This window comes from Gekko japonicus, unplaced genomic scaffold (genome assembly GCF_001447785.1).
Source record: "Gekko japonicus isolate JY-2015 unplaced genomic scaffold, Gekko_japonicus_V1.1 scaffold32, whole genome shotgun sequence".
NCBI classification, from domain to species: Eukaryota; Metazoa; Chordata; class Lepidosauria; order Squamata; family Gekkonidae; genus Gekko; species Gekko japonicus.
The window spans coordinates 61,388-84,500 of record NW_015167527.1 but is presented as its reverse complement, the minus strand read 5'-3'; the positions used below and the strand labels follow the sequence as shown (position 1 = coordinate 84,500).

General features: G+C 43.6%; 1 protein-coding gene across 1 annotated transcript in view; it reads left to right on the top strand.

The window, feature by feature from the left end:
* SUSD6 (sushi domain containing 6) overlaps positions 1 to 23,113 on the top strand; it is a 94,417-nt gene that overhangs the window by 38,378 nt on the left and 32,926 nt on the right. The window contains exon 2 of the mRNA XM_015413291.1: positions 7,600 to 7,785. Within this exon, the coding sequence (XP_015268777.1) occupies positions 7,665 to 7,785 (121 nt within the window). The 5' untranslated portion in view covers positions 7,600 to 7,664. The remainder of the gene's footprint in view (positions 1 to 7,599; positions 7,786 to 23,113) is intronic.

The window sequence follows — 23,113 nt, the reverse complement described above, 5'->3', positions numbered from 1 at the left end:
CAGACTATTCAATGAACTTAATTAATTCAACTATCTATTCATTTAAGGTACACAGCTGCCCAACTGGATAGCCTAGGCTAGTCTGATCCTATCAGAACTTGGAAGCTAAGCAGGGTTGACCCTGGTTTAGATGTGTGTATTCGGATCTACCCTAACTGAAAATATACCTGAAAAATACCTTATCTGTATTTTTCAGGTATATTTTGGCTTCCCAGATATATCCAGTTTTTCTCAGGAAAACCAGAAAAAATTCCTGGATATATTTAGGAATTACTGGTAGATCTGAAAACAGGGGAGAGGCAGTAGCAGATTGCGTCCGCCTCTCAGCTGTTTGTCGGGCTTCTGTTGCAATCCCTTTAAAGTTTCTTTAAAGTTGGACTTCTACTGCAGAAGACAGCCCTGAGGATCAGTGGTGATTCTGCTGGCTCAGCTGGGGCCTGGCTTCTTGTGCAGCTTGGTTTGAACCATCCCAGCCAAAATCTGTGTGCCAGATAGCCGCAGATCAATGCTCCCTCTAAGCTGTGGAGTCCTGTGAGCAAAAAACTACTTTGTGAGCTACTGGCATTAAAGTTATGAGCGAGCAATTTAGCTACTGCATAAATTAGTTTGCTCTGGAGCCCTCCTTCCTGAGCTAAGACAAAAATGTGTGAGCCGGAGGCTAAAAAGCTGTGAGCTAGCTCACCCTAACTCAGCTTAGAGGGAACACTGCCGCAGATAGCTGCAGTTGAAGTGCATTTAAAGTGAGCCCTTTAAATGAAGTACATTTAAAGGGCTCTGTTTAAATGCCTTGAATTCACTCGCGGGCTCCTGGGGCTTGCTTCTCCAGCAACCGGGTTTAAACTGGTCTGCGGGAGAAAGCAAGTGCAGGATCTTCTGTGCCACTCTGGGAGCACATTGCTCCTGGCAGCACAGCAGCTCCTGGGGCTCCCTTCTCCTGCAGTCTGGTTTAAACCGGACTGCAGGAGAAAACTCACTGCTTGGAGAAGGTGCCCAGAGGGATTGGTCCCTTCAAACACCCTCTCCAAGTGGCGAATTCATTCACCACTTGGAGAAGGTGCCCAAAGGGATCGGTCCCTTTAAATACCTTCTCCAAGCGGCATGTGAACTGCTGCCTGGAGAAAGTGTTCAAGGAGCAAAAAAAATCAGCAATTGGGTTTCAGGAATAATGGGAAATACCAGTAGTCTTCAGGTTCAGTATACCCGAACCCGAAAAATACAGATTGTGTGTGCACGTGCACATCCCTAATTAAGATTCCTGTTCTGCCGTTATCACAAAGGAAAACTTTAAAGAACACATGAAAGCACTCTTAATTTACATGTTTATTCATATGTAATGCATGTGTATGAAGCATGTTATTAGGAAATTAAGTATTTAGAACACATTCTGGAAACCAGTTTATTTAAATATCAGAAATGCTGAACCTGGAAGTCCCTAGTTCAAAAGATTCTTGAACACATGCAGGGCAGATTGTGATGTAATGCATGTAAGATCTGTAAATAATGCCTTTAAATGATGTGAATTGTGTATGCATAGTTCATGATTTCGCCGTGAAATTTCTCCATGAAATCTCCGTGTGATTTAGGAGGCAGTCCACTTATTGAGCTGCGGTGGCTCAAGTGGTTAAGACGCTGAACTGCAGGTTGTGGAAGGTCAGTAGTTCAGCAGTTCGAGACCCGGGTGCCACAAGACGGGGTGAGCTCCTGTCTCTAGTTCCAGCTCCTGCCAACCTAGCAGTTCGAAAGCAAGAAATTGCAAGTAGATAAATAGGTACCACTTCAGTGGGAAGGTAACAGCGTTCCATGCGCCTTGGTATTTAGTCATGCCGGCCACATGACCACGGAAACGTCTTTGGACAGCGCTGGCTCTTCGGCTTTGAAACGGAGATGAGCACCGCAGCCCTAGAGTCGGACTCGACTGGCTTTCGAGCAAGGGAACCTTTACCTTTTACCACTTATTGAAAGCACCTGCCCAGAACTGATGCCTGTACTGTTAGCCACAGAATCTTAAAACTGAGTTCATTTCTTGATAAAGCCTGTGAAATCCAGTTGCTTTAATTTTTCATAAGTTCTAAAACTGTGGCTCTAAGATACGTGTTATACTGATCAGAATGGCTGAATAAATGACAAAACACTATATTTTGCTGTAGGTTTATAAAGGAATTTTTTAAAGGCTCCATCCTCTTGGAGAATAGAAAAATATTTCATTTTTTAAATTTGGGTGATTTGTGATGATTTTTAAGCATAACTCATTTTTAATTGAAATATTTTGACCTGGTTGGCACAGGCCCAATGCCCAAAAGTCAGTGGAAGTTTTGTGGTCATGGACCTCTACATGAGGAGGAAATGCCCTCATTATTTTAGTAATCTTTTAGTTTTTCAGCACCCCTCCCAATGCCCAGCCTCAGCAGCCAAGCACAGCTACAATCTATCTCTCACTCTTTCTTCCCTCTCTTCCTCCATCCTACCTCTGAGGGTCTTGAGGAAGCACACTGGACTCCCCCCGTCCACCACACCCTCCTCACCACCACCACCACCAGCCCTGTGAGATGAGCCAGGCTGAGCGACTAGCCCTGGGTGATCCCGGCAATAGGGTCCTGGCTTTGGGGGAGGGGAGGAGGTCTGAACCCGGCTCTCCCAGATCCTCCCACGCTCAGTTCTCATTCCTCCTGCATTTCCCACAGAAGTGACAGGGTTGAGGGGAACGCCTGATGAAGAGGCTAGGGGGTGCTTTTTGCCCTCCCGCAACCCCTTTTCCTTCATGGGTGGAGGACAGGTGGAGGGGAGAGGGGAGGTTGCATCCCCCACCCACCCCAACACTTACTCTGCCTCCTGTCTCTGCAGCTGTTCAGACACATGATGATGACATCAGCGCCCCTTTTTCCTGTTGCTCCTCCACTTCCTTCCAAAACCGGGACATCTTTCCCCTCAGAGCAGCATGCAGAAGACAGCCCAGTTGTCTCCCAATCTATGCACCAACCCTCCTTCTCCTCCCTTGTCAGCCCCATCCCTTCATCAGCAAATCGCCATTCTGCACACTCACTCTCACCCACCCCCCTATGGTTGCCATTTGAAAAAATATGAAGCCAGTTGGTGCGGCAGTGCTAGCAACTCAGCTCCACCCCCACCCCCCCACATAGTGGCTTCACCAGTCCTCATTGAGCTGTGGTCGGAGGAGGTGGGAGGGGAAAACACCATGCCTCCTTTCTCCATCTTCACTGCCATCCCCCCTTTTCTACCTCAGCTTCCTACCCCCGCCTGCTAGCCATTTACTTTCTATTTCTTGGCAGCTTCAACCACACCTCACTTCATGCACTTGCTCACTCCTCCAAGTAGCCTCCTGCTTTCCTTCCCTCTCACCAGTTGATTGGAGGCCGGATAAAAGCCCTGCATGGGCCAGTTCCAGCCCATGGGCCATATGTTTGACACCCTTGCCCTAGAACATACCTTAAAATTTTCCTTTGACTGTATGCAGCAGGCAAAGATTAGCAAGGATTGGGCAAGCTGACTTTTATGGAGTTGTGGACTTCACTGAACTTCTTGAGGAACTCTGATAAGCTTCTGGGAAATGCAAGGATTCCATAGAACAGTTGCCTGCTATAGCCTTGGTCTTGCAGAGCTCCACATGTGTCCTTTCTGTGTACACACTGAAAATTACCGGTTGATCTATAACACCATCCTGCATGGTTTTTGCTTGCATCTTAAATTTTGTTGGCTATGGCAAGAAGGAATCTTTTGCATGCATGAGGAACCCATAGGTATGCTTTAATGTAAACACTGTAACAGTAGGACCTCAGTCTACCTGCGCTGAGTGATGGTAGGTCTATTTTTATTCAGGATGCTTTGCTCTTCAAAGTAGTTTCTGCTAGATGACACTGCACACGGCACATTAGGTTATAAATACCCATCTAAAACATTCTGATGAGTAAAATAAAGTCCATCCATTTCATACTGAAAAGTAGATAAGTAGCCTCTGCAGATTGTTTTCCCTGGCAACAAATGAGAGAACACACAGACTTGGTTGACAGGATTGCCTGCTTTGCCTTGTGTCCTTAAAGCACCAGAACATGTCTACTTCATGCTGTGTCTTTCTTGTGTCCTTGAATGGCTTGGGGAAGTGCTCTTTGACTTAGAATCTGGGAGTTCTGCCCATGTGAGCTGCAGAGATCAGCAAATGATTAAGTCAGTGTGAAAAGGAAGGTTTTTTCCCTTTTTCCTTGGCCTGTGAAAGATGTTTACAGTGTGGGTTAACATTTCACAGCCAGGTCAATACAGTTGTTCTTAGAGAAGCTTCTGGCACAAGTGGATGAAAACCACCAATGACAACAGTTGAGTTTCCATTTCAGAGCAGGAATTGATGAAGACAATACTTTCTGGGACGTAACTGGGAAAGTACTGCCAGTTGATGTAGCAGGTCGCTTGGTTCCACTTAACTACTAAGTTATGCATTGGACAAAATGCTGTGCTATTGCTGGTCAACACAATAGCCATCATCCTTGTTCAGGCAAATATATATTGCATTCTGAAAGTGTGTCTCTTTGAAAGGGTCAGAGTTGTACTTGGAACAGAGTTGCAAGTTAAATTGCTATGAGCTAAGAGTACAAAGGAGATATCCCTGGAAGAAGTTTCCTGTAGAAGGCAGTTACGAAGGGAGTTGCCTTGTGTGCTTTGAGAAGACCTGAGAATAGGAAGAGATTGAGGAATGGCAGCACGTGGAAGCGAATAATTGGAAAATGCCTTTTGTGATCTGTTACAGATTGGATAATTTTAGCTTACTATTTTCATTTAAAAACATGCTCTGTCCTTACTGAGTATAATAAATCAATGGAAATTAAAGGGGGGGCAGAACGGTATGAGGAACTAGTGTGCTCACTGTATTGTGGGAGTCATGGAATGTGACTGTTCAGGCACTAATAACTTGTATTGTCCTTGGGGGTGATATGGGGAGGAAGGACAAATGTATCCTGCCAGTCCTGGGTGGATGTGTGAGTTTGAATGATTATTAAGGCAGACCATTGGCCTAGCTAATGCTTTGACTGGCAGTAGCTGTCCAGGGTCCCTTGCAGGAAGAGGTCATGCTGTCTGCCCGTCTTGAGATCCTTTAGAGATGCCAGTGTTTGATCCTTTTGAATCAAAACAGGTACTCTTCTACTGAGCCACAGTTTATTACCTCAAGCCTTAGCTGTGAGGATAAGGGCTGCGATTACCTGGAAGCTAATAGAGCCCTAGTGCGGATAACTTTTATTTATTTTACAAAAGCTCTGTCCTCATAAGGGCCACAAAGGTGGCTACCAAATTATAAACCTACACAGTAAAATCACCTTAAAACCATTAAAACCAACAGAGGATAAAGGTAAAGGTTTCCCTTGCTCGAAAGCTAGTTGAATCCGACTCTAGGGGGCGGTGCTCATCTCCGTTTCCAAGCTGAAGAGCCAGTGCTGTCTGAAAACATTTCCATGGTCATGTGACCGGCATGAGTAAACGCCAAGGCACACAGAATGCTGTTTGCTTCCCACCGAAGCGGTACCTATTTATCTACTTGCAATTTCTTGCTTTTGAACTGCTAGGTTGGCAGGAGCTGGGGCTAGAGATGGGAGCTCACTCCATCATGCAGCACTTGGGTCTTGAACTACTGAACTACAGACCTTCCGGTCTGCAGCTCAGCAACTTAACCTCTGAGCCACCACTTTACCCCAACAGAAGCACATCATTAAAATGAACGCAAAAGTGCATACAAAAACATATAAACAACAATTAAAGCGTTGGGCAGGAAGGATTACTATGGGAACACCAAACAAGTCTTCATCCACTGGCGGAAGATGACAACAGAAGGGGATAGATGAGTCTCCTTGAGGTAGAGTTCCAGAGTTTGGGTACTGTGACTAGGTTGCCACCAGCCTAATCTTAAAATGAAGACACACCTGAAACAGACTCTCAGAGAATGACCATAGTGGTCAGGGAGGTTCATAAGTAAGTAGGTGGTCCTTCAGGTACATTGGTCTCAAACTTTATAGGGCTTTAAATTTCAATACCAACTAGAACTGTAAGCTGTGAATCCTTAACAGCTTTTTCAGAAAGTTAGAATTGATGGTGTAATTAGGGTTGAAGGTTATTTGCTATGAGGCCCTCATTTATAACCCAATAGTTTATCCCAACTATTTTGTACAGCATAGTTGGTGGCAATGTACACTTCAGGTCTAGATAATGAGCTTCCTGTTCACTCTTCCCAAATCACAGCTGTCAGGGGTGTTGTGATAATCGCTGAAGTTCAGGACTGAGTGCTGCAGGTAGCTATTCTATGCTTGGGACTCAGCAGCACTGCATTGTGATGATACAGTGTGGAAAGTGGGATGGTTTTCTAATCTATCCTGCCTCTTCCACCACCCCTGTTCCTTCTCACAGCAGCCCATCTTTCATTCTCAGATATCAATTTCCAGAATTTATTTAAGTGAACATAAGCAGGGAGAGAGGAAGATCTCTATTTTGAGTTCTATATCTCTAGCAAATTAATGATTGATTGCGTGTTAATATGTAGAACATGAGATATTACCAGCACTGAACTTTTAAGCAATTCTTTAAAAACTAATGTACTGCGTAGTCAATCACATTATTCCACATCCAAGTCAATTTCCTTTGAAGCATTTGATCAAGGTAAATCAGCCAAATTATCCATGATGATTTCCATCAAGACCAATCTCAAAGTTCTTTAAGTCTCTTCTAATGGTTGACAATTATACTTGTTCCATTTATATATTTTATAAATGCAGATCCACGTAGCTAACAGGAAATTTGTCTACTGATTAGAAGCTGGTGGTTGAGAGATATTAAGAGGCCCTTGTAACTCTGTGCTGTGATGATTTGTGTGTGGCTGTAGCTGATGCACTGTCATATCCTTGAAACCCTTTGCCAGAGGGCAGGTTTTGCCTTTGGCTTAGATTCTGAACATACCTAACACACTACTGGCTGAAACCAATAGTCCACAGGAAGGAATGAGGTCACATCCCTTAATTTAAGTAGCTATGCTCTTTTGTAATTCACAGGGATGATGTGTTAATGCCACAGCTTGGGGTTTTTTCTGCCTTGTTTCCTCTCATAGTAAGCAGTTCCTTTTAGGCAGACTTCTTTCTTTAGTGGATTTGTGGTCTCTCTCACTCCACATGGCTTATGAAGGATTTTGATTTATTTGTCCTAGCTGTCTCGTCTATTCTGACCGTCACTTCTGTGCAAGTTAAAAAAACAAAGTAACCAGAAGCATTTGTCTAGCAAAACTGGTTTACCTGAAGTCTCTTGAATGAAATCTCCAGACGAGGCAGTCTACCAGGCTTTTTTTCTTTAAAAACAAAGGTAACACAAATTGATGTGTTATGCTTTATGTGCAGTATACCTGAAAATTAGTTCAAGCAAGAACAAAGTCCTTCCATTTCCTCTTATGAGCTTCCTGACTCTTTCACAAAATCTCTCCCAACTTGTTCTGTCCCCCCCCACCACCACCACCCAGTACCCTATGGGAGGCAAGAGCTTATTTATTTGGGAACCCTTCAAATATCTTAATTTCCTTCCCAGTCTTTGACAATACCTAAACCTTTTTTCCTCTTGTTGTAGGTAACGAACTCCAACCAACCAAAACATTGGAGGGTGGAAAAGATTAGACTTCTGGTGACTAAAAGATGTGCCATGGAATGGTAGCGACAAAGTGCACCACGACTTCACTGCTTACCTTGTTCAGTCATGGGTTATTTTTTCCATTGGTCATCTTCAGTACTCCAGGGGTGGAAGGACTGGTCTCATGTAAGTAAAGCTCTTTTTACCTGGTTGAGGGACAAGTAAGAATAACTGTTTTCACAGATAGGTTCCATTTGAGTAGTTTTGTTACATAACATTTTAATAGAAAGAACTATTAAACCTGCATTCCTTGGATGTGTGGGCTTAGAAGGTTAAGATAATCCACATACACCCCAATTTTTTGCCACACAGGATATTTGGAATGTGAGTAATTAATTCCAAGATAAACATAAAAACTTTTAATTTTTATTTTTCATATATAAATTATTGAATAATTATATTTTATTCATTTTCTGGCCTTATAATCAACCTGCCTTGGCACTTACACATGTTCATATGTCATAGTGTGCATGTATATACAAAAAATTGACCACTGAGGAAGGCCTTTGAGGCCAAAACGTGTTTGGTTCTGTTTTAATGTGGTTCAAGGTTATCAACCTAGATATATTGATTATTGGTCCTGTTTTATTGGTCCAAGGCTTTTAACCTAGAAATATCGAAATGTATCAGGTTATATAGATTCAGGACTTCTTATTTCAGATATTTGCCACTTCCAAGGCAGATTGTGCCAATGTTTTAAAAGTTTAGTTTCAGTGCACTTTGTAATAAATACATATATTTTGTCTAATTTATTTCTCAAGGTATTTTTTTCTCTCACCCAAACTTTGGGTACCCAACTTCACAGATAGGTTCTTCATCACCAAATAATACATATTTTAAAAATTGCTTGATAACTTTAAAGGCTCTTGCTTGTTGTCATAAGAAGTGGGTCAAAAGAATTTAAGATTTCCAGCTTTCTGATGCATGCTTGTAAATGAAATGATGAGTCTGAGTTCTGGGCAGTAATAACTATATTTGGGTTAGGTAATTTATACAAATTTTGTGAGTGTGATAACACTCATGTAGAAAATAAAGGGAGGACACTGGGCATGTTCATGTTTAGTAACAGTCACAGTACTTCATACCAAATATGACAGCTTAGATATCTAGGGTTTGTAGGAGTTGGTTCCTGGTTCTGTCCTTTGGAGATACTTGCTAGTGTGACCAAGAAACAGAACCCAGAATTTGGTTGTATCAATCCTGGTTGGCTCCCATTAAACTTTGTGTGGCAAAGTAGATGGAGGCAGCACATGAGTTTGGCCACTCCCCAGTTTATTTTACAGGTTTTTACCCCAAAAGTATTTCCTTCCATGTGCTGCCATTTGTTTGGGGAAGATATAAAACACTGTTTCTAGACGCATCACTTTGGTGGGGCTGAAGAGGGGGGAAGAAATCTACACTGAATGCTAGCTCAGCCTTATTTTGCAGCCTTACATTCCAGTGCAGTACTTCTTCCTTGGCTCCAAACTGGTCTCATTATCCCTGTTGATAAATAACTGAAACATCCCTGAAATGTTCATAGTTAATGCAGCACCTGCAATTGAGACTGTTCTTTTCAGTGGCATGTAACAGATTATTCATCTATAAAACTATTTCTTGTCTAAGTGTGTTCCATGAAACAGCATTCACTTGGGTTGGTGCTAAAGAGGAACCATAGCTTTCCTGTGTTTTGGAGACAGAGGGCTACTTGCCTCCTGTAGTTCCTTCTTTCCTGTAGTTCCAGGCTTTGTCTTAGGGTCTGATAGGGTTTGCCTTAGGATTTGGTTTGGATAACTGTTCACTGGTTTTGTTTGGACAACTGTTTACTTGTTGTTGTATTCCAAACTGTAAAAGGTCTTTCTAGGGAAGAAAGTGATGATATGTTGGATCCCATGGAGTTCTGCAGGGTTTCCCTCTCCTGTTCCAACCCAAAATATCTCCTGAAATGCTCCTCCTGGAGGAAATGGAACAATTTGGCAAAAATGCCGCCCCCTTATGTCTGCAGAAATCTTCTGTGTAATCCAAGACATATGCTTCTCTTTGAAGGTGTTTTGTATTTGAATGGATGCAAGTGATGGCTGCAGTGGCATACTAAAGGTTCTAGGTGTCTTAACACCAAGTGTGCCTGTGGTGATGTCTTGCTTTTTATGTAATCTAGTAAGTCTGCTAAGGGTTTGTGAACCAGGTAAATACCTAGTTCAGACAGCATGCTTGGAAAACTGTACTTGTTTCTTCTGAGAAAAAATCTTTCTCTAGCTTTCCAAATTAAAAAGTGTTTGAGTACCTATTGGAGAAATTAGCATATGAGCACAAGGCCTTAATTCACAGCATTTCTTGTTTGTTGCTAGATATTTAGAATAAATGTATTCCTCCCTCATTTTAACATTTCTTTGGTGACAGTAGCAGAAAGCATGCTGAGGTTTTATGCGACGCAGAGGGAAAAGGGCACCTTCAGAAAGTTAAGTCTGGATAAAGTAGATGCTGGATATAATTTTAAGCCCTTGTTAAGCAAGCTAGCTAGCTTCTATTATGGCCACTAACACACCTGCTGTGGTGTCATCTTTACTAATACTAGTTTGTGCTGATCATGACTCACTACAATCTCCGAACTTCTAATGCCACTTCAAGTGTGTATCATCCAGCCAAACATCTGGCAGGAAGCTCCATGAATATTTCAGGCACCACAGTATGATCTTCTGAACAACTCATTATTGTTTATTATGGCATTCCCTGAAATAGAACTGTTGGACACATCATACACAACACTGCTTACTAAAGCTGTTCATCTGTAGTCCATTCTGTCGCATTCAAGGGGGCACCTATAGCTTTGTCCTGAACTACATGTTAAAAGTAGAGGGCGTTTCAAGGTTCTTCTGTCATCACAGAAGGTTATTTGGAGTGTAGAAAGCTGTGCAAAAGAGAATTCTGGGATATCTTTCAAACAGCTGCACCTAGGCTTAGAAGAAGGTCAAGTGCTCACCCTTCTTAAAATGGTGGAAGAAAGCTCTGGGAAAAGGCAAATATCTAAAAATGTGATTCAAACCCTGTGTTCACTGAGGCTGATACAAAGGAATTATTATTTTTTCCCTCTGCTCTTAACATCACTGCCCTGACCTGGGTAGTCCAGGTTAGCCTGATTTCATAAGATCTTGGAAACTAAGCAGGGCTGGTCTTGGTTAGTATTCATAGGAGAGACCACCAAGAAAGTCCAGGGTCACAACACAGAAGCAGGCAATGGTAAACTACCAGGCACCTCTGAATGTCTCTTGCCTTAAAAACCCTACGAGGTCACCATAAATTGGCTGTGTCTGGATGGCACTTTCCACCTCCACTTAGATCACTAAATATGATCTTTATCTTCTTGCCATGAGTAATATTAGAAGGGTCTCCTGAATAAGATCTTCGGAAGTGATTAACACTTGTTTTGCAATTCTGCTATGTGGCAGTCATCCCCCCAAATCCTGCCTCTCTAGGGCTCTGAACCAATCCTTGTGGTTATAGCCTCAGGCAAATCCAAGTAACTGTCAGACAATCAGAGCCCACAGAACTCCACTAGTTGGGATGTATATGTGTGAACAAGCCTCAGTTTTAAGGGGGGATGGAAAAAAGTCTTCCCTCAGACAGGGATTTGCAGCTCTGGATAAGAGCATCAGTTCAGCCAGGTTTTTTGTTTGGTATTTAAGGTAGTATTTGGAAAGGTTTAGGAAGGAAAAGGGAATACCTACGCCTTTGAAAAAGATCCGTTTTGGTAACCAGCCAGGTCCAGTAAACCTCCTAATCTGAGATAAACATTCTGGGAAAAGGGCTAGAAAAATCTAGCCTTAGTGTTTATTATAATTGGCCCAGTTACAAAGTATGAAATCCCTTTGGGAAGAGGTTGTAACTGCTGGGTCGCAGTTGAGTCACTTTTCCCATTTAAGCAGAAACTTTCCACACTTAATACGTACTGTGTTGAAAACCTATTTTTTTGCTGTTGAATAAAACGTGATTTGTCTTTTGTACGCCCAGTTAAATATTTATTGAAATGGGGACTAAATTTACCTCAGAAGTACATCTGATATTGTAAGAATATCTGAAGAAGAGATCTCTAAGGACTTGGAGTTTATACATTACCAACACATTATCATAAACTCATAGCGATTCTTTATGAATGTGAGTGGTTGGTTAGAGGGAGAGAGAGACAAGTGTGAAGGAGGGGCCATTAAGAAAGGATCTTGACAAGTGCAGAGGACCCTAAGGGGATTTAAAACAACATAATCCTAAACATAATAAAGCCTTGAGCTTACGGTCTAGTTGCCTCAGAGCTTCATCTTACTCAGCCTGCTTTTGTAACCTCCACATGGTGGACTGTATGGGTGGAGCTTACTGATAAGATGGCTGTGGCAGCTGTGTTAGTGCTTGCCAGCTATACCAAACTTTACTGTTGCAGAGTCATAGCGTGACTGACATTCCTTCTTGCATTTAGTCTCCTTAGCAGGGTTTGCATGATGTCTTCCTTTAAGCCCTCCACCCCATCCCACCCCAATAATGTCCAGAACAGTCGCCTTCAGGCTTCCAGCTGCCACTTACTTTGTGGAGCAGTGCAAAGTGTGAGTTGATTTGAAACTGAACTTAATCACCAAGGACAAAAACAGACTATAAGACAACTGATTGAAATCCAGTTTCCTATTATGAAGTGCATGCATTTCCTGAACAAGCTTAATAGGCTGCTGTAATGACTGAAAACATTATGGGTTGCAGTTACATAGTCTTCATGAAATCTCAAAACTTTAGTCTGTAGCCTTCAAACTGTATTTGCTTAGAGGCAGATTTCAGTTCAGTGTGTTCTCTGCACTCTTGCAGGAGTCTTAAGAGAACACTTATCTGAAGGCTATGGTCTAGTTACGTGAAATGGGAAGCAAATATGTCATCTGTAGAATCATAAATATAACTTCAAGAACTGGATGGGTTTTGGAGGGCATATAGTTAGGGATACAGGGTCACCTATATGGACCAGGGTGATCCTGGTACTTCACTGGATGGCATCTTCTAGATCCTGTGATGACTTGTTAGTTCTTGGGTCCAATAAGGCACCTACAGTAATAAGTACAAGATCTATTTTGCCACTCCCTATGGTTCTCCTTTGCATTTAAAAACACTCCATAAATTTATCTGTTTAGTCATGGCTGAAGCGATAGTGTCAACAGCGTGTTTGTGTTAAATGGGTATTTCATTCTAATAAAGAACTACTTATGCTTTTAAAAATTACTTTGAGTATCATGGATAACTTAGAAATTTGTTTCCGCTTGCCTGTCTACACGTACTTAAGGAAGTAGGAGTAGTCTTCCTGAAACAGATTTTTAAAGCTAATAAACAAGGCATGAAGGCAATAATGTTCCTCCTCCCAATTTTCCCTACTATCTGTTGTTTAGAGATATTCCCTCTGATCATAGAGGCTCTATCTAGCTATCATGGCTTCAAAACATTCACAGTTCTTTCTCCCATAACGTACCACATTAGTAAAAAATTTAATTTGCCGTCATGATTCATAACCTTTGTGGATGATTCTGCAAGTCTGGCTTGCAGAGTCTCTCAACATTCAGACTGGGTAAAGGGTGGTGAAATGGAAAGAACAGCAATAGGTCCTAAACAGAATTCAGTCTGGGGCTATATATTGCTGACTTAAGTGACAAACTAATCCAACAGGGATTTCTGTCCAGAACAAAGGAGCTTTGATGTCTCTGGAACTGAAGCAAAATAAAGGTTACTTATGAAACTTTTGTTTCATTTACATGGAGAACTTTGTTTAGCTTAACCTGTCCGTGCCAACTACAAGGTAATTTATCAGCATTATCCCACCATTAACTACATAATTGTGGAGAACTGTGATCACTTCCCCAAAATGTTATCGCTTCATAAGTAAAGCTTTTTGTCATTCTAAGACTTGCTGCAATGTATCCCAAAGGAAAGGATTGCTTTGCCTGCTTAATTTTGCTGAGGTTGAATTTGTATTCTGGAGGGAACCTAATGGGAGCTGCAGATAACTTCCCTTGAGAGAGCTGTGCTAATAGTAATTTCTACCTTGATTTAGGCAAGCATTTTGAAACTAAGACTGAATGCAGAGCACAAAAATTTCAGTCTGAAAAACAAAACATATATACCGTAGCTAATTGGAAGTATTTTGAAAATTGCTCCATGAATGGTGACATTCACCTACATTGTATGGCAGATTTGTCCTAAACAGAGAGGAGATTGCCTCAAAGCGTGGGAGTACAAATCTTTTTCAGTTTTCCATATGTTCCAATAGTCTACTACATCTTGGCAGTGGTACCTGGCACGTGATAAATCTGTGTAAACACTACCACGTTCAGAATTGTATTAGATTTTGAAAGCTTTGAGGGCCTTGCCATAGGTAAAAGAGAAATTGGTTTGTTTGACTGTGGTTAGTATAATGTAGACTACTTTCAATATGGTATAGTGGTTAGTGTCAGACTGCTATCAAAGTTTAAATTCTCCCATGTAAGATTTCTGGGTGACATTGAGTCAATCACACACTTCCATCCTAACCAGCTCACAGGGTGGTGAGTTGTGAGAATAAAGTGGAAGAAGGGAGAACAATGTTGTGAGCCAGTCCACTGAGTGGGGAAGTCTGTATCATAAGCTTATCACAGGGCCACAAGGTATAAGAACTCTGTGGAATGACTGTCTAATGGAAATGCAGTGGCTTGTATAAAGAACTGATGCCATTCAGATCGTATTCTTTCTGAATACTATACAGTAACGTGGCAAACAGATGACTGCTTGTGCTCAGAATGAACACATAAATATAATTTGTGCTGAAACAGTGATCTGTTCTCTAAAAGGCAAGTATTGACATGTTCCAGTGTCTGCTGCTTTGTATTGTGCTAGAACTACTGGGGAGAGTTTTAGGAAAAAACTTCAGGTATTTCTTGTTGGAGGCATATTCCTTTGTTTGCTCACTTTCTTTCACCTTGTCTTTGGAACATTTGTGTTGCCCAGGGCTGTTTCATAGCACTACAATGCTGGGCTTTGCAATTTCGCTTGTTCCCATATTCATGCTTACAACGCATGGTACCCAGTAGTTTTGAAGCATGGAAACCAGCGAAGTACCATATGTGAATTACTGAAGATACAGACCACAAAGTTTTGCTTCTGTTTCTGCATAGAATTAGACACATGTATAGCAAAGGAAAGCACCACATCACAAACGTGAAGGAACCACCACAGTTAAAAAATGAAATAAAATAAGGCATTTGACCTGGTCACATAAGATGCAAATAAACAGACACATGAATACATGAAGCGGCCTTATCTGACCATCAGTCTCGCAGAATCAGTAGTGTCTGTCTGCTTAGACTGCCAGTGGTTCTCCAGGGCCTCAGGCAGAGGCCTTTCGCATCACCTAATTACTTGTCCTTTTAAGGAGATTAAGAAGAGTAGGTTTTTTACCCCACTTTTCACTACTTTAAGGAGTTTCAAAGCGGCTTAAGATCACCTTCCCTTCCTCTCCCTATAACAGCAGACACTCTGTGAGGTAGGTGGGACTGTGAGAGTTCTGAGAGAACTGTGACTGGCCCAAGGTCACCCAGCAGGCTTTATGTGGAGGAGTGGGAAATCGAACCCAGTTCAGGTTAGAGTCTGCTGCTCTTAACCACTACAGCATGTTGGCTCTCAGATGCCAGGTATCGAACCTGGGACCTTTAGTCAAAGCAGAGGTTCTTCCACTGAGCCACAGCCCCTCCTTAGGGGTTGTGGTGATCCAGCATTTGTAGTCCTGTGTGTTGATTCATCTGGTTGAGGATCAGTGGATGTCCTTTTGGTATGGAAACAGAGAAAACATGGTTTTCTGATGTTCATTGAGTGTCTTCTGTGCTGGCACACATGGGACTGCCTGAAGGCAGGCCTGCTGCGGAAGAACATTCCAAGAGCTTCCTCAATCTTCTAGAGCATTGAGTCCCCCCTCCCCTCAGAGAGAATTGTGAAATGAGCCATTTCCCGCCCATTTGGTCACGTGACGAGGGGAGGGGGAGGCACCTCTCTCTCTCAGTCCTATCCTGCCTCTGTGGAGAAGTAGATGAATCGTCCACAGCGGGGAAGGAGGGAGGGATGTGTGCTAGCACAGAAGACACTCGATGAACATCAGTTACAGGTAAGTGCAACCATGTTTTCATCATCGTATCTTCTGTGCAGTCCCACATGGGAGTTTAGCAAGCTACACATGACTCGGAGGCGGGTGTGGGCGAAACCATTTATTTGAGTAACTATTGTAACACTGCCGTACCCACAGAAGCATCAGCCTGAGAATCAACATCAATGGAATAATGTTTTATGAACATTAACGGTGATGACCATGTAGCTGCCTTACAGATGTCTGTAATGTTGACAGACACAGAGAAAGCAGCCGAACTGGCCTGCGCTCGTGTGGAATGAGCCCGGACTGGAAAAGGGCAAGTCAAACCTGCTGAATTGTAGCTGTTGCGAATGGCTGAGGTGACCCATCTGGAGATGGATTGCGCAGAGGCAGCTTGCCCCTTCTTGGGACCAGCAAAACAGACAAATAACTGAACAGTGCTTCTGAACAGCGATGTGCGTTTTAAGTAAAACAATAAAGCTCTCCTTAAATCCAAAGTGTGTAGTTCTGCGTCTAATGCCAAGACTGGATTGGGGAAGAAAATAGGGAGGACTATATCTTGTGAGGTGTGAAAGGTGGTAAGTATTTTTGGCCAGAACTCTAAACTTGGCCTTAGGATCACCTTATCAGGATGGAATTTTAAAAACGGGGAATCTGTTCGAAGAGCTTGTAACTCTCCGACTCTGCGAGCCGTAGTAATAGCCACTAGAAAGGCCACCTTACGTGACAACAAAGCTAATGAACAACTAGCTAATGGTTCAAAGGGAGCCCGTATAAGCTGAGCTAGTACCACTTTGAGATTCCACTGAGGGAGGGGAGGCTTTATGTTAGGGAATTTATTGTACAACCCCTTCAAGAAGCATTTCGATAATGCATTGGAGAATATTGGCTTTGAATCGATCCCCAAATGAAACGCCGATATGGCTGCAAAGTGCACTTTAATAGATGACGGGGAGAGACTTTCGTCTAATAACGTCAGAAGGTACTCGAGTATCTCCATTAAAGGACAAGAGTCTGGGCATACCTTACGATCTTGCGCCCAAACAGTAAACCTGTGCCATTTGGCCTTATAGGATCTCCATGTGGAGGGCTTTCGGGAAGCTAGGAGTATTTCAGCTACTCGATCAGAACATCTATTCACGTGGAAATGAACCATGCGTGTAGATCCAGGGTGTGGCAGTCTGGGTGACGATTGTGACCTATCTGAAGCAAATCTGGTACCCGTGGAAGGGGGTACCTTCTGTTCTGGGCTAGGGTTAGTAACAATGGAAACCATGGCCGCCGAGGCCATCATAGCGCTATTAGTATGCATCTGCTCCTGTCGTGGACCAGTTTCGACCGCACCCTCGGTAATAGGGGAAGAGGTGGGAAGGCATAAAAAAGGGTGCCGGCCCATCTTAGGAGAAAGGCGTCCCCTAGACAACTCCCCCATCTTTGCGACCTCACACAGAACAGTGGACACCTGGTGTTTGCGGTTGATGCAAAGAGATCTATTTCTGGCCATCCCCATGCCTGGAAAATAGGGTCTAGGTACCTGAAGAGAATGGACCATTCGTGGGCCAAGAGTGCCCTTCTGCTCAGTATGTCCGCCAGGGTGTTTTGACAGCCTGGGACTTGTACAGCTATAAGGTGGGAACCTTGTGGAATCATTGTTTCCCAAATGATTGAGGCCTCTCTGCATAGTGAAAGGGAGCTGGTACCACCCTGCTTGTTGATGTAGAACATCGCGACAGTATTGTCTGTAGCTATCTGGATAGTCTTTCCAGTTGATGAATCTGCAAGAGAGAGAAGGGTGTATCTCACCGCTCTAAGTTCAAGTCTATTGATATGAAACCTAGCCTCTTGATGGGACCATTGACCACTCATTTGTCTAGAACCACAATGTGCACCCCATCCCTCTAAGGAGGCATCTGTAAACATCTGTATGTCCGGTAGCATGGGCACTAGAGGGAACCCCTGCAAAAGATTGCAGTCCGCCATCCACCAATCCAGTGAGCTAAGGATCGGTCTTGGGATGGAAAAGAACCTCCATTGGGAGTCTAACTCCGAGGTAAAATTTCTTAAAAACCAATTTTGTAATGGCCTCATGCATAATCTGGCATAAGTGACCATGGTTGTGGTGGAAGCCATAAGGCCTAGAAGCCTCTGTATGTGCAAGGCCCTTTGGCGCCTCTTGCGCAGGAAACCTTTGATCAGGGACTGGATAGCCCTGATTCTTTCAGTAGGTAAGAATGCTCTATGAGCCACGGAGTCTATCCTTGCCCCTATAAACAGCATGGACTGAGCAGATGTGAGTTTAGATTTTGTGAAATTAATCACAATACCCAACCCCTGGAGAGTTTGGACTGTGAACTGAATTTGGGTTAGTAACAGTTCACGGGAATCAGATACTAACAACCAGTCATCTAAGTAAGCATAGACCGCACATCCGTGGAGTCTGAGATAAGCTACTACTGCAGAGAAACATTTTGTAAAAATTCTGGGTGCCGTCGCCAAACCCAATGGCAATACACAGTACTGGTAAGTAGTTTCTCTGAATTTGAACCTAAGATATTTCCTACAGTCCTCATGGATAGCGATATGGAAATATGCATCTTGGAGATCAAGGACAGCGAACCATGACCTAGGAGCTATGGCGTGGTAAACCTCCTCCAGTGACAGCATACGGAACCTACGAACATGTAAATAACTGTTCAGTTCTCTCAGATCTAAGATGGATCTAAGCCCACCTCCCTTTTTCTTAATTAGGAAGTAATTAGAATAAAAACCGCAGTCCCCCTCATCACCAGGGACGACCTCTAGAGCACCTTTTGACAATAGCGTTTGAATCTCCGTGGCTAAGGCTTCATCTTGTCTATGGGAGGTGGGAACCTCGAAGGACACAGGTGGGCTATATTTGAACTCATTGTGAATTTCTCGACCGGGAGTAGGTTTCCCTAGGGAAACGGGACTGCATGCCCCGTTGCCTGGGCTGCTGACGCTTGGGAGGGTATGGCTGTTGAAAAGCACCTCGGGACGGGTGAGAGGCCGAGGTTGGAAAATGGTAGCCTCTACCCTTATTAGGGTACTGGAAGTGCCTAGGAAAATACCTTGGTTTAGAAGGTTGCTGTTGTTGTGATGATAGCCCCAGTGATTTAGCAGTAAATTTTGTTTTCTGCACCTTCTCTAGAAACTTGTCCGTTTGTTCGCTAAAGAGGAATTTACCTTCGAAAGGTAAATCCTCGATGCATGATCTCGTGTCTAGTGGAAGGGCAGAAGTACGCAGCCACGAGTGCCTGCGGAGGACTATGGCTGAAGCTATTACTTTGCTTGCTGCATCTGCAGAGTGTCTAGAGGCATTGAGCTCCTGCCTGGCTAATCTAGCGCCCTCTGCTTGTATCTGTTTGGCCTGATTACTCTTATCATCAGCCAACTCAGTCAAAAACGGGGTTAATTGATCCCATAACGTAACTTGATATCTGGCCATAATAGCTTTAAAATGAGCTATTCTTAGGGTCAGGGCCCCAGAAGTATAAATCTTTCTTCCTAAAATGTCTAGTTTTCTACCCTCCTTATCTAAAGGAGAGGATTTTGGGCCCCCTGTCTGTTTAGATGGAATAACTTCAGCCACCATTGAATTGGGCTGAGGGTGGTTGTATAAAAAGAAGGCATCATCCTCAGTGATCTTGTAGAGGTTTTCTACCTTTCGAGCAGAACCCGTAATTGAAGATGGTCGTGCCCAGTTATTACGGGTAATCTCTCTAATGCCCTTCACTAAGGGAATAGCAACTGGCCCTGAGTCAGAAGCGTATAATATTCCCAAAACTGGATCCTCTTCCAATGGTTTGGGGGAGACAAAATCTATCTTAAGGGTCTTAACCATACGAAGGAGCTGCTCTGAGTAGACCTTTAAGTCCTCCGTAGGTGAAATTGGAGTAGGATCTCCCACTGCCTCATCAGGGGATGGGAGCAATGTATGTCCTGATTCTGCATCAGAGTCATTGTCAGAGGCTTGTTCCTCTGACTGTAAGACGTCCCCCTGTCCCTCTGGGGATCTTGGACGTGTGGCGGACCTTGATCTGGACCGATCTTCACGATGATCTGTGACCCGGCTGAGACTACGACGACTCTGCAAAGTCTTAGGAGTATGGTACCAAGGTGGTAAAAACCATGGGGGAATGTGCTCCCAATCAGGTGGGTAGCCCCATGTAGGAACGTCTTGCCTCTTGCTGCCCGAAGAGCATGATCTGGAGGATCTCCGTGATGAATGAAGGCTGATGACATCAGGTTCTTCCTGGGAAGGTAACACTGCGGAACTTGGTTGACGTCGATGGAGATTGTCTGAGCTCGATGTCGAGGAGTGTCGACGTCAAGAGGCTGGACTTTGACGTCGAATCGACCGGGAGCGTCTTGACGTTGATGAGGCCGGAGGTGAGTTTATACGTCCCGTTGACGTCGAGGCGATTTCGACATCGATCCTTTGAGCGACTGTGGCTGTTGACAGCTCCGACGACGGATGCTGTGGTAGGCGGTTGGGCTGAAGCAGATCGTTTTCGACCTTTCCCTGCCGAGACTTGCTTCAGCTTGTGGGATTTAATGGGGCTTCTAGAAGCATCCTTAAGGAGACTCGAGGGTGAGGGAGTGCTGGGGCCCACTGACAACGCTTGTTCCCAAAGTGCCGCTTTGAGCCTTAGCGCTCTCTCCTGTTTAGTTCTAGGAGTTAACGTACCGCAAATCTCACAGGAGGTAGTATTGTGGCCTTCTCCCAGGCACAGGAGGCATTTGCGGTGATCGTCTGTGGTAGCCATTTTCATTCCACAAGCCTGGCATTTCTTGAAAAGGACCATGGGAACTCCAAGGCCCTAAGGAAAAAAGAGCTCTGAAGAAAAAACAGGTCTTGAAAATAGATTTTAAAACTGAGGTAAGAAGCTGTAGCTCTGGAATACGTCCTTTCCTCACGGTGGCAAAAAAAGGACTGAGAGAGAGAGGTGCCTCCCCCTCCCCTCGTCACGTGACCAAATGGGCGGGAAATAGCTCATTTAACAATTCTCTCCGAGGGGAGGGGGAACTCAATGCTCTAGAAGATTGAGGAAGCTCTTGGAATGTTCTTCAGCGGCAGGCCTGCCTTCAGGCAGTCCCATGTGGGACTGCACAGAAGACACGATGATGAAGTAATGTTCTGTTTTCAGAACCCATCTATTCTTCCTCTGTGGAGACTGGAAAAAGACAGACTATACCCACATACAGAGCTAAGCAGTTCCATGGAGAGATGGGTGGAAGTGCACTGGACACTTCTAAAACTTCAGTTTGATATAAACACTAATTCAAACTTCATTCTGTAACTTTGCAGAAATGGAAATAAGATTCATATGTGGACAGTGATGGAAGGGATCATTGTGGTCATATAGCCTCAAGTACTGCAAATTGTCCAAAAAGGATGGATGAAATTAGTATTGCTAATTGGCATTTCTGGGAGTATGTTTTAAACAGTTGATTCTTTGTTTTGTCGTGTCCCCTCCCCCCAGATACAATAAGGTAACTGACTTGGGGGAGGGGCTGTGGCTTAGAGGTGGGGCATCTGCTTGGCATGCAGAAGGCCCCAGGTTCAGTTTCCCCAGCATCTCCAAGTTAAAAGAAAGGACCAGGTTGTAGGTGATGTGAAAGACCTTTGCCTGAGACCCTGGAGAGCCATTGCCAGTCTGAGTAAGCAGTACTGACCTTGATGGACCATGGGTATAATTCAGTATAAGACAGCTCCATGTGGTGTTTCATATGTTGGGGAAAAAGAGAGAGAGCAGGACAAAATAGGGTGTGGGATAGACAAAGAAGATCCCTGCTGGATCAGGCCAGAGATCCATGTAGTCCAGAAACTTATTTCACACAGCAGCCAGTCAGTTACCCAGAGCATCGACAGACAGGGCATAGAGGCCGAATGCTTTCCCTGATGTTGCCTCCTAGTACTAGTATTCAGAGGTTTGCTGCCTCTGGATATGGAGGTTCCTTATAGTCACCCTGACCGGCAGCCATAATGATTGTCCTAGGCTCCACGAATCTAACATCCATTTAAAGCCAAACCATAGTCATTGTCTGTGTCAGGTGCCTGTGATTTGGAAAAATCTTTAGTAGAAGACATTCACCAGATGGGAATAGTCAGTAAGAATGAATACCACCTCTGTGTCCTTATGGATCAGAGACACTAAGTTTGTGACATAGGCAAGAGGGCCCTGTGTGACCTTTGGCATATGTGAAGCTTACTGATTTTGAAAAAAAGCCCAACAACGAGGTGATGGAATAGAGGTACGGGGTTCAGGGGTTAACAGAGCAATAAATGGCAGTTCTGAGATTTTCCAGAGGAAAGAACGGCAGGATTTGATGACATTAATGTAGGAGAATATTGAAAGGGACAGTTTGTACTCTGTCGTGCCTTTTAGGGAGCTCAGAACAGTATATTAGCTCTGCAGCAACACCATGGAAACAAGTGAGCCACGGACTCTTCCCCGTTCATTCATGCGATCTGATGGATTTGAACTTAAGAATGCAATACCCAAACGTTCTTGAAATCATGCCGCAAAACTAAAAAATGCTGTAGAAATAAGGTGCAGCAGTTTCCACTTGTTTTGCTTGTATTTGTTCTTTCTCTTATGATTCGTGTACAGTGAGTGCTCTGTATTGCTGTTTGTATGAAGAGGCAGCAAACATTGCTGTAGTGCTAACCTCTGATAAATGGTTTCTTTGAGTCCTTGGTTTACTTATTTTGCTTTTGGCAAGATGTTGTACAACACTCATCTCCAAGTACAGCCGGGATGTACCAGTGGAATAGAAACCACTTTTGAACACTGACATATTCATCCACTGGGTACAGTTGCTTGATCAGCAGTTTACAGTACCAATTAAGGTGTTTTTTCATCTGTTTAAATGTTTATAAATGTTCTCCTAGTTTCCATTTGACTGAAGGCTCAGCATGAGGCTTTGTGTGTGGTCTTTTTGAAGATTTCTTGAAATTGAATCATAGAATCACAGAGTTGGAAGGGGCCATACAGGCCATCTAGTCCAACCCCCTACTCAATGCAGGATCAGCCTTCTAATGCTTAGGTAGGAAAACAGTAGCAGCAACATTTGATGGTGTCATCCCTCCTCTCATTTAACATGACTTGGTGAAAACACAAGTGTTTGTTCCTTGGTTAATATTAGAATAATAGAATCAGAGTTCGAAAGTACCTCCAGGGTCATCTAGTCCAACCCCCTGCACAATGCAGGAAATTCACAAATACCTCCCCCTCCACACCGGCAGTGACTGCTGTTCCACGCCCAGAAGATGACAAAAAACCTCCAGGATTGCTTCCTGACCTCAAAGTGGCCAGCATT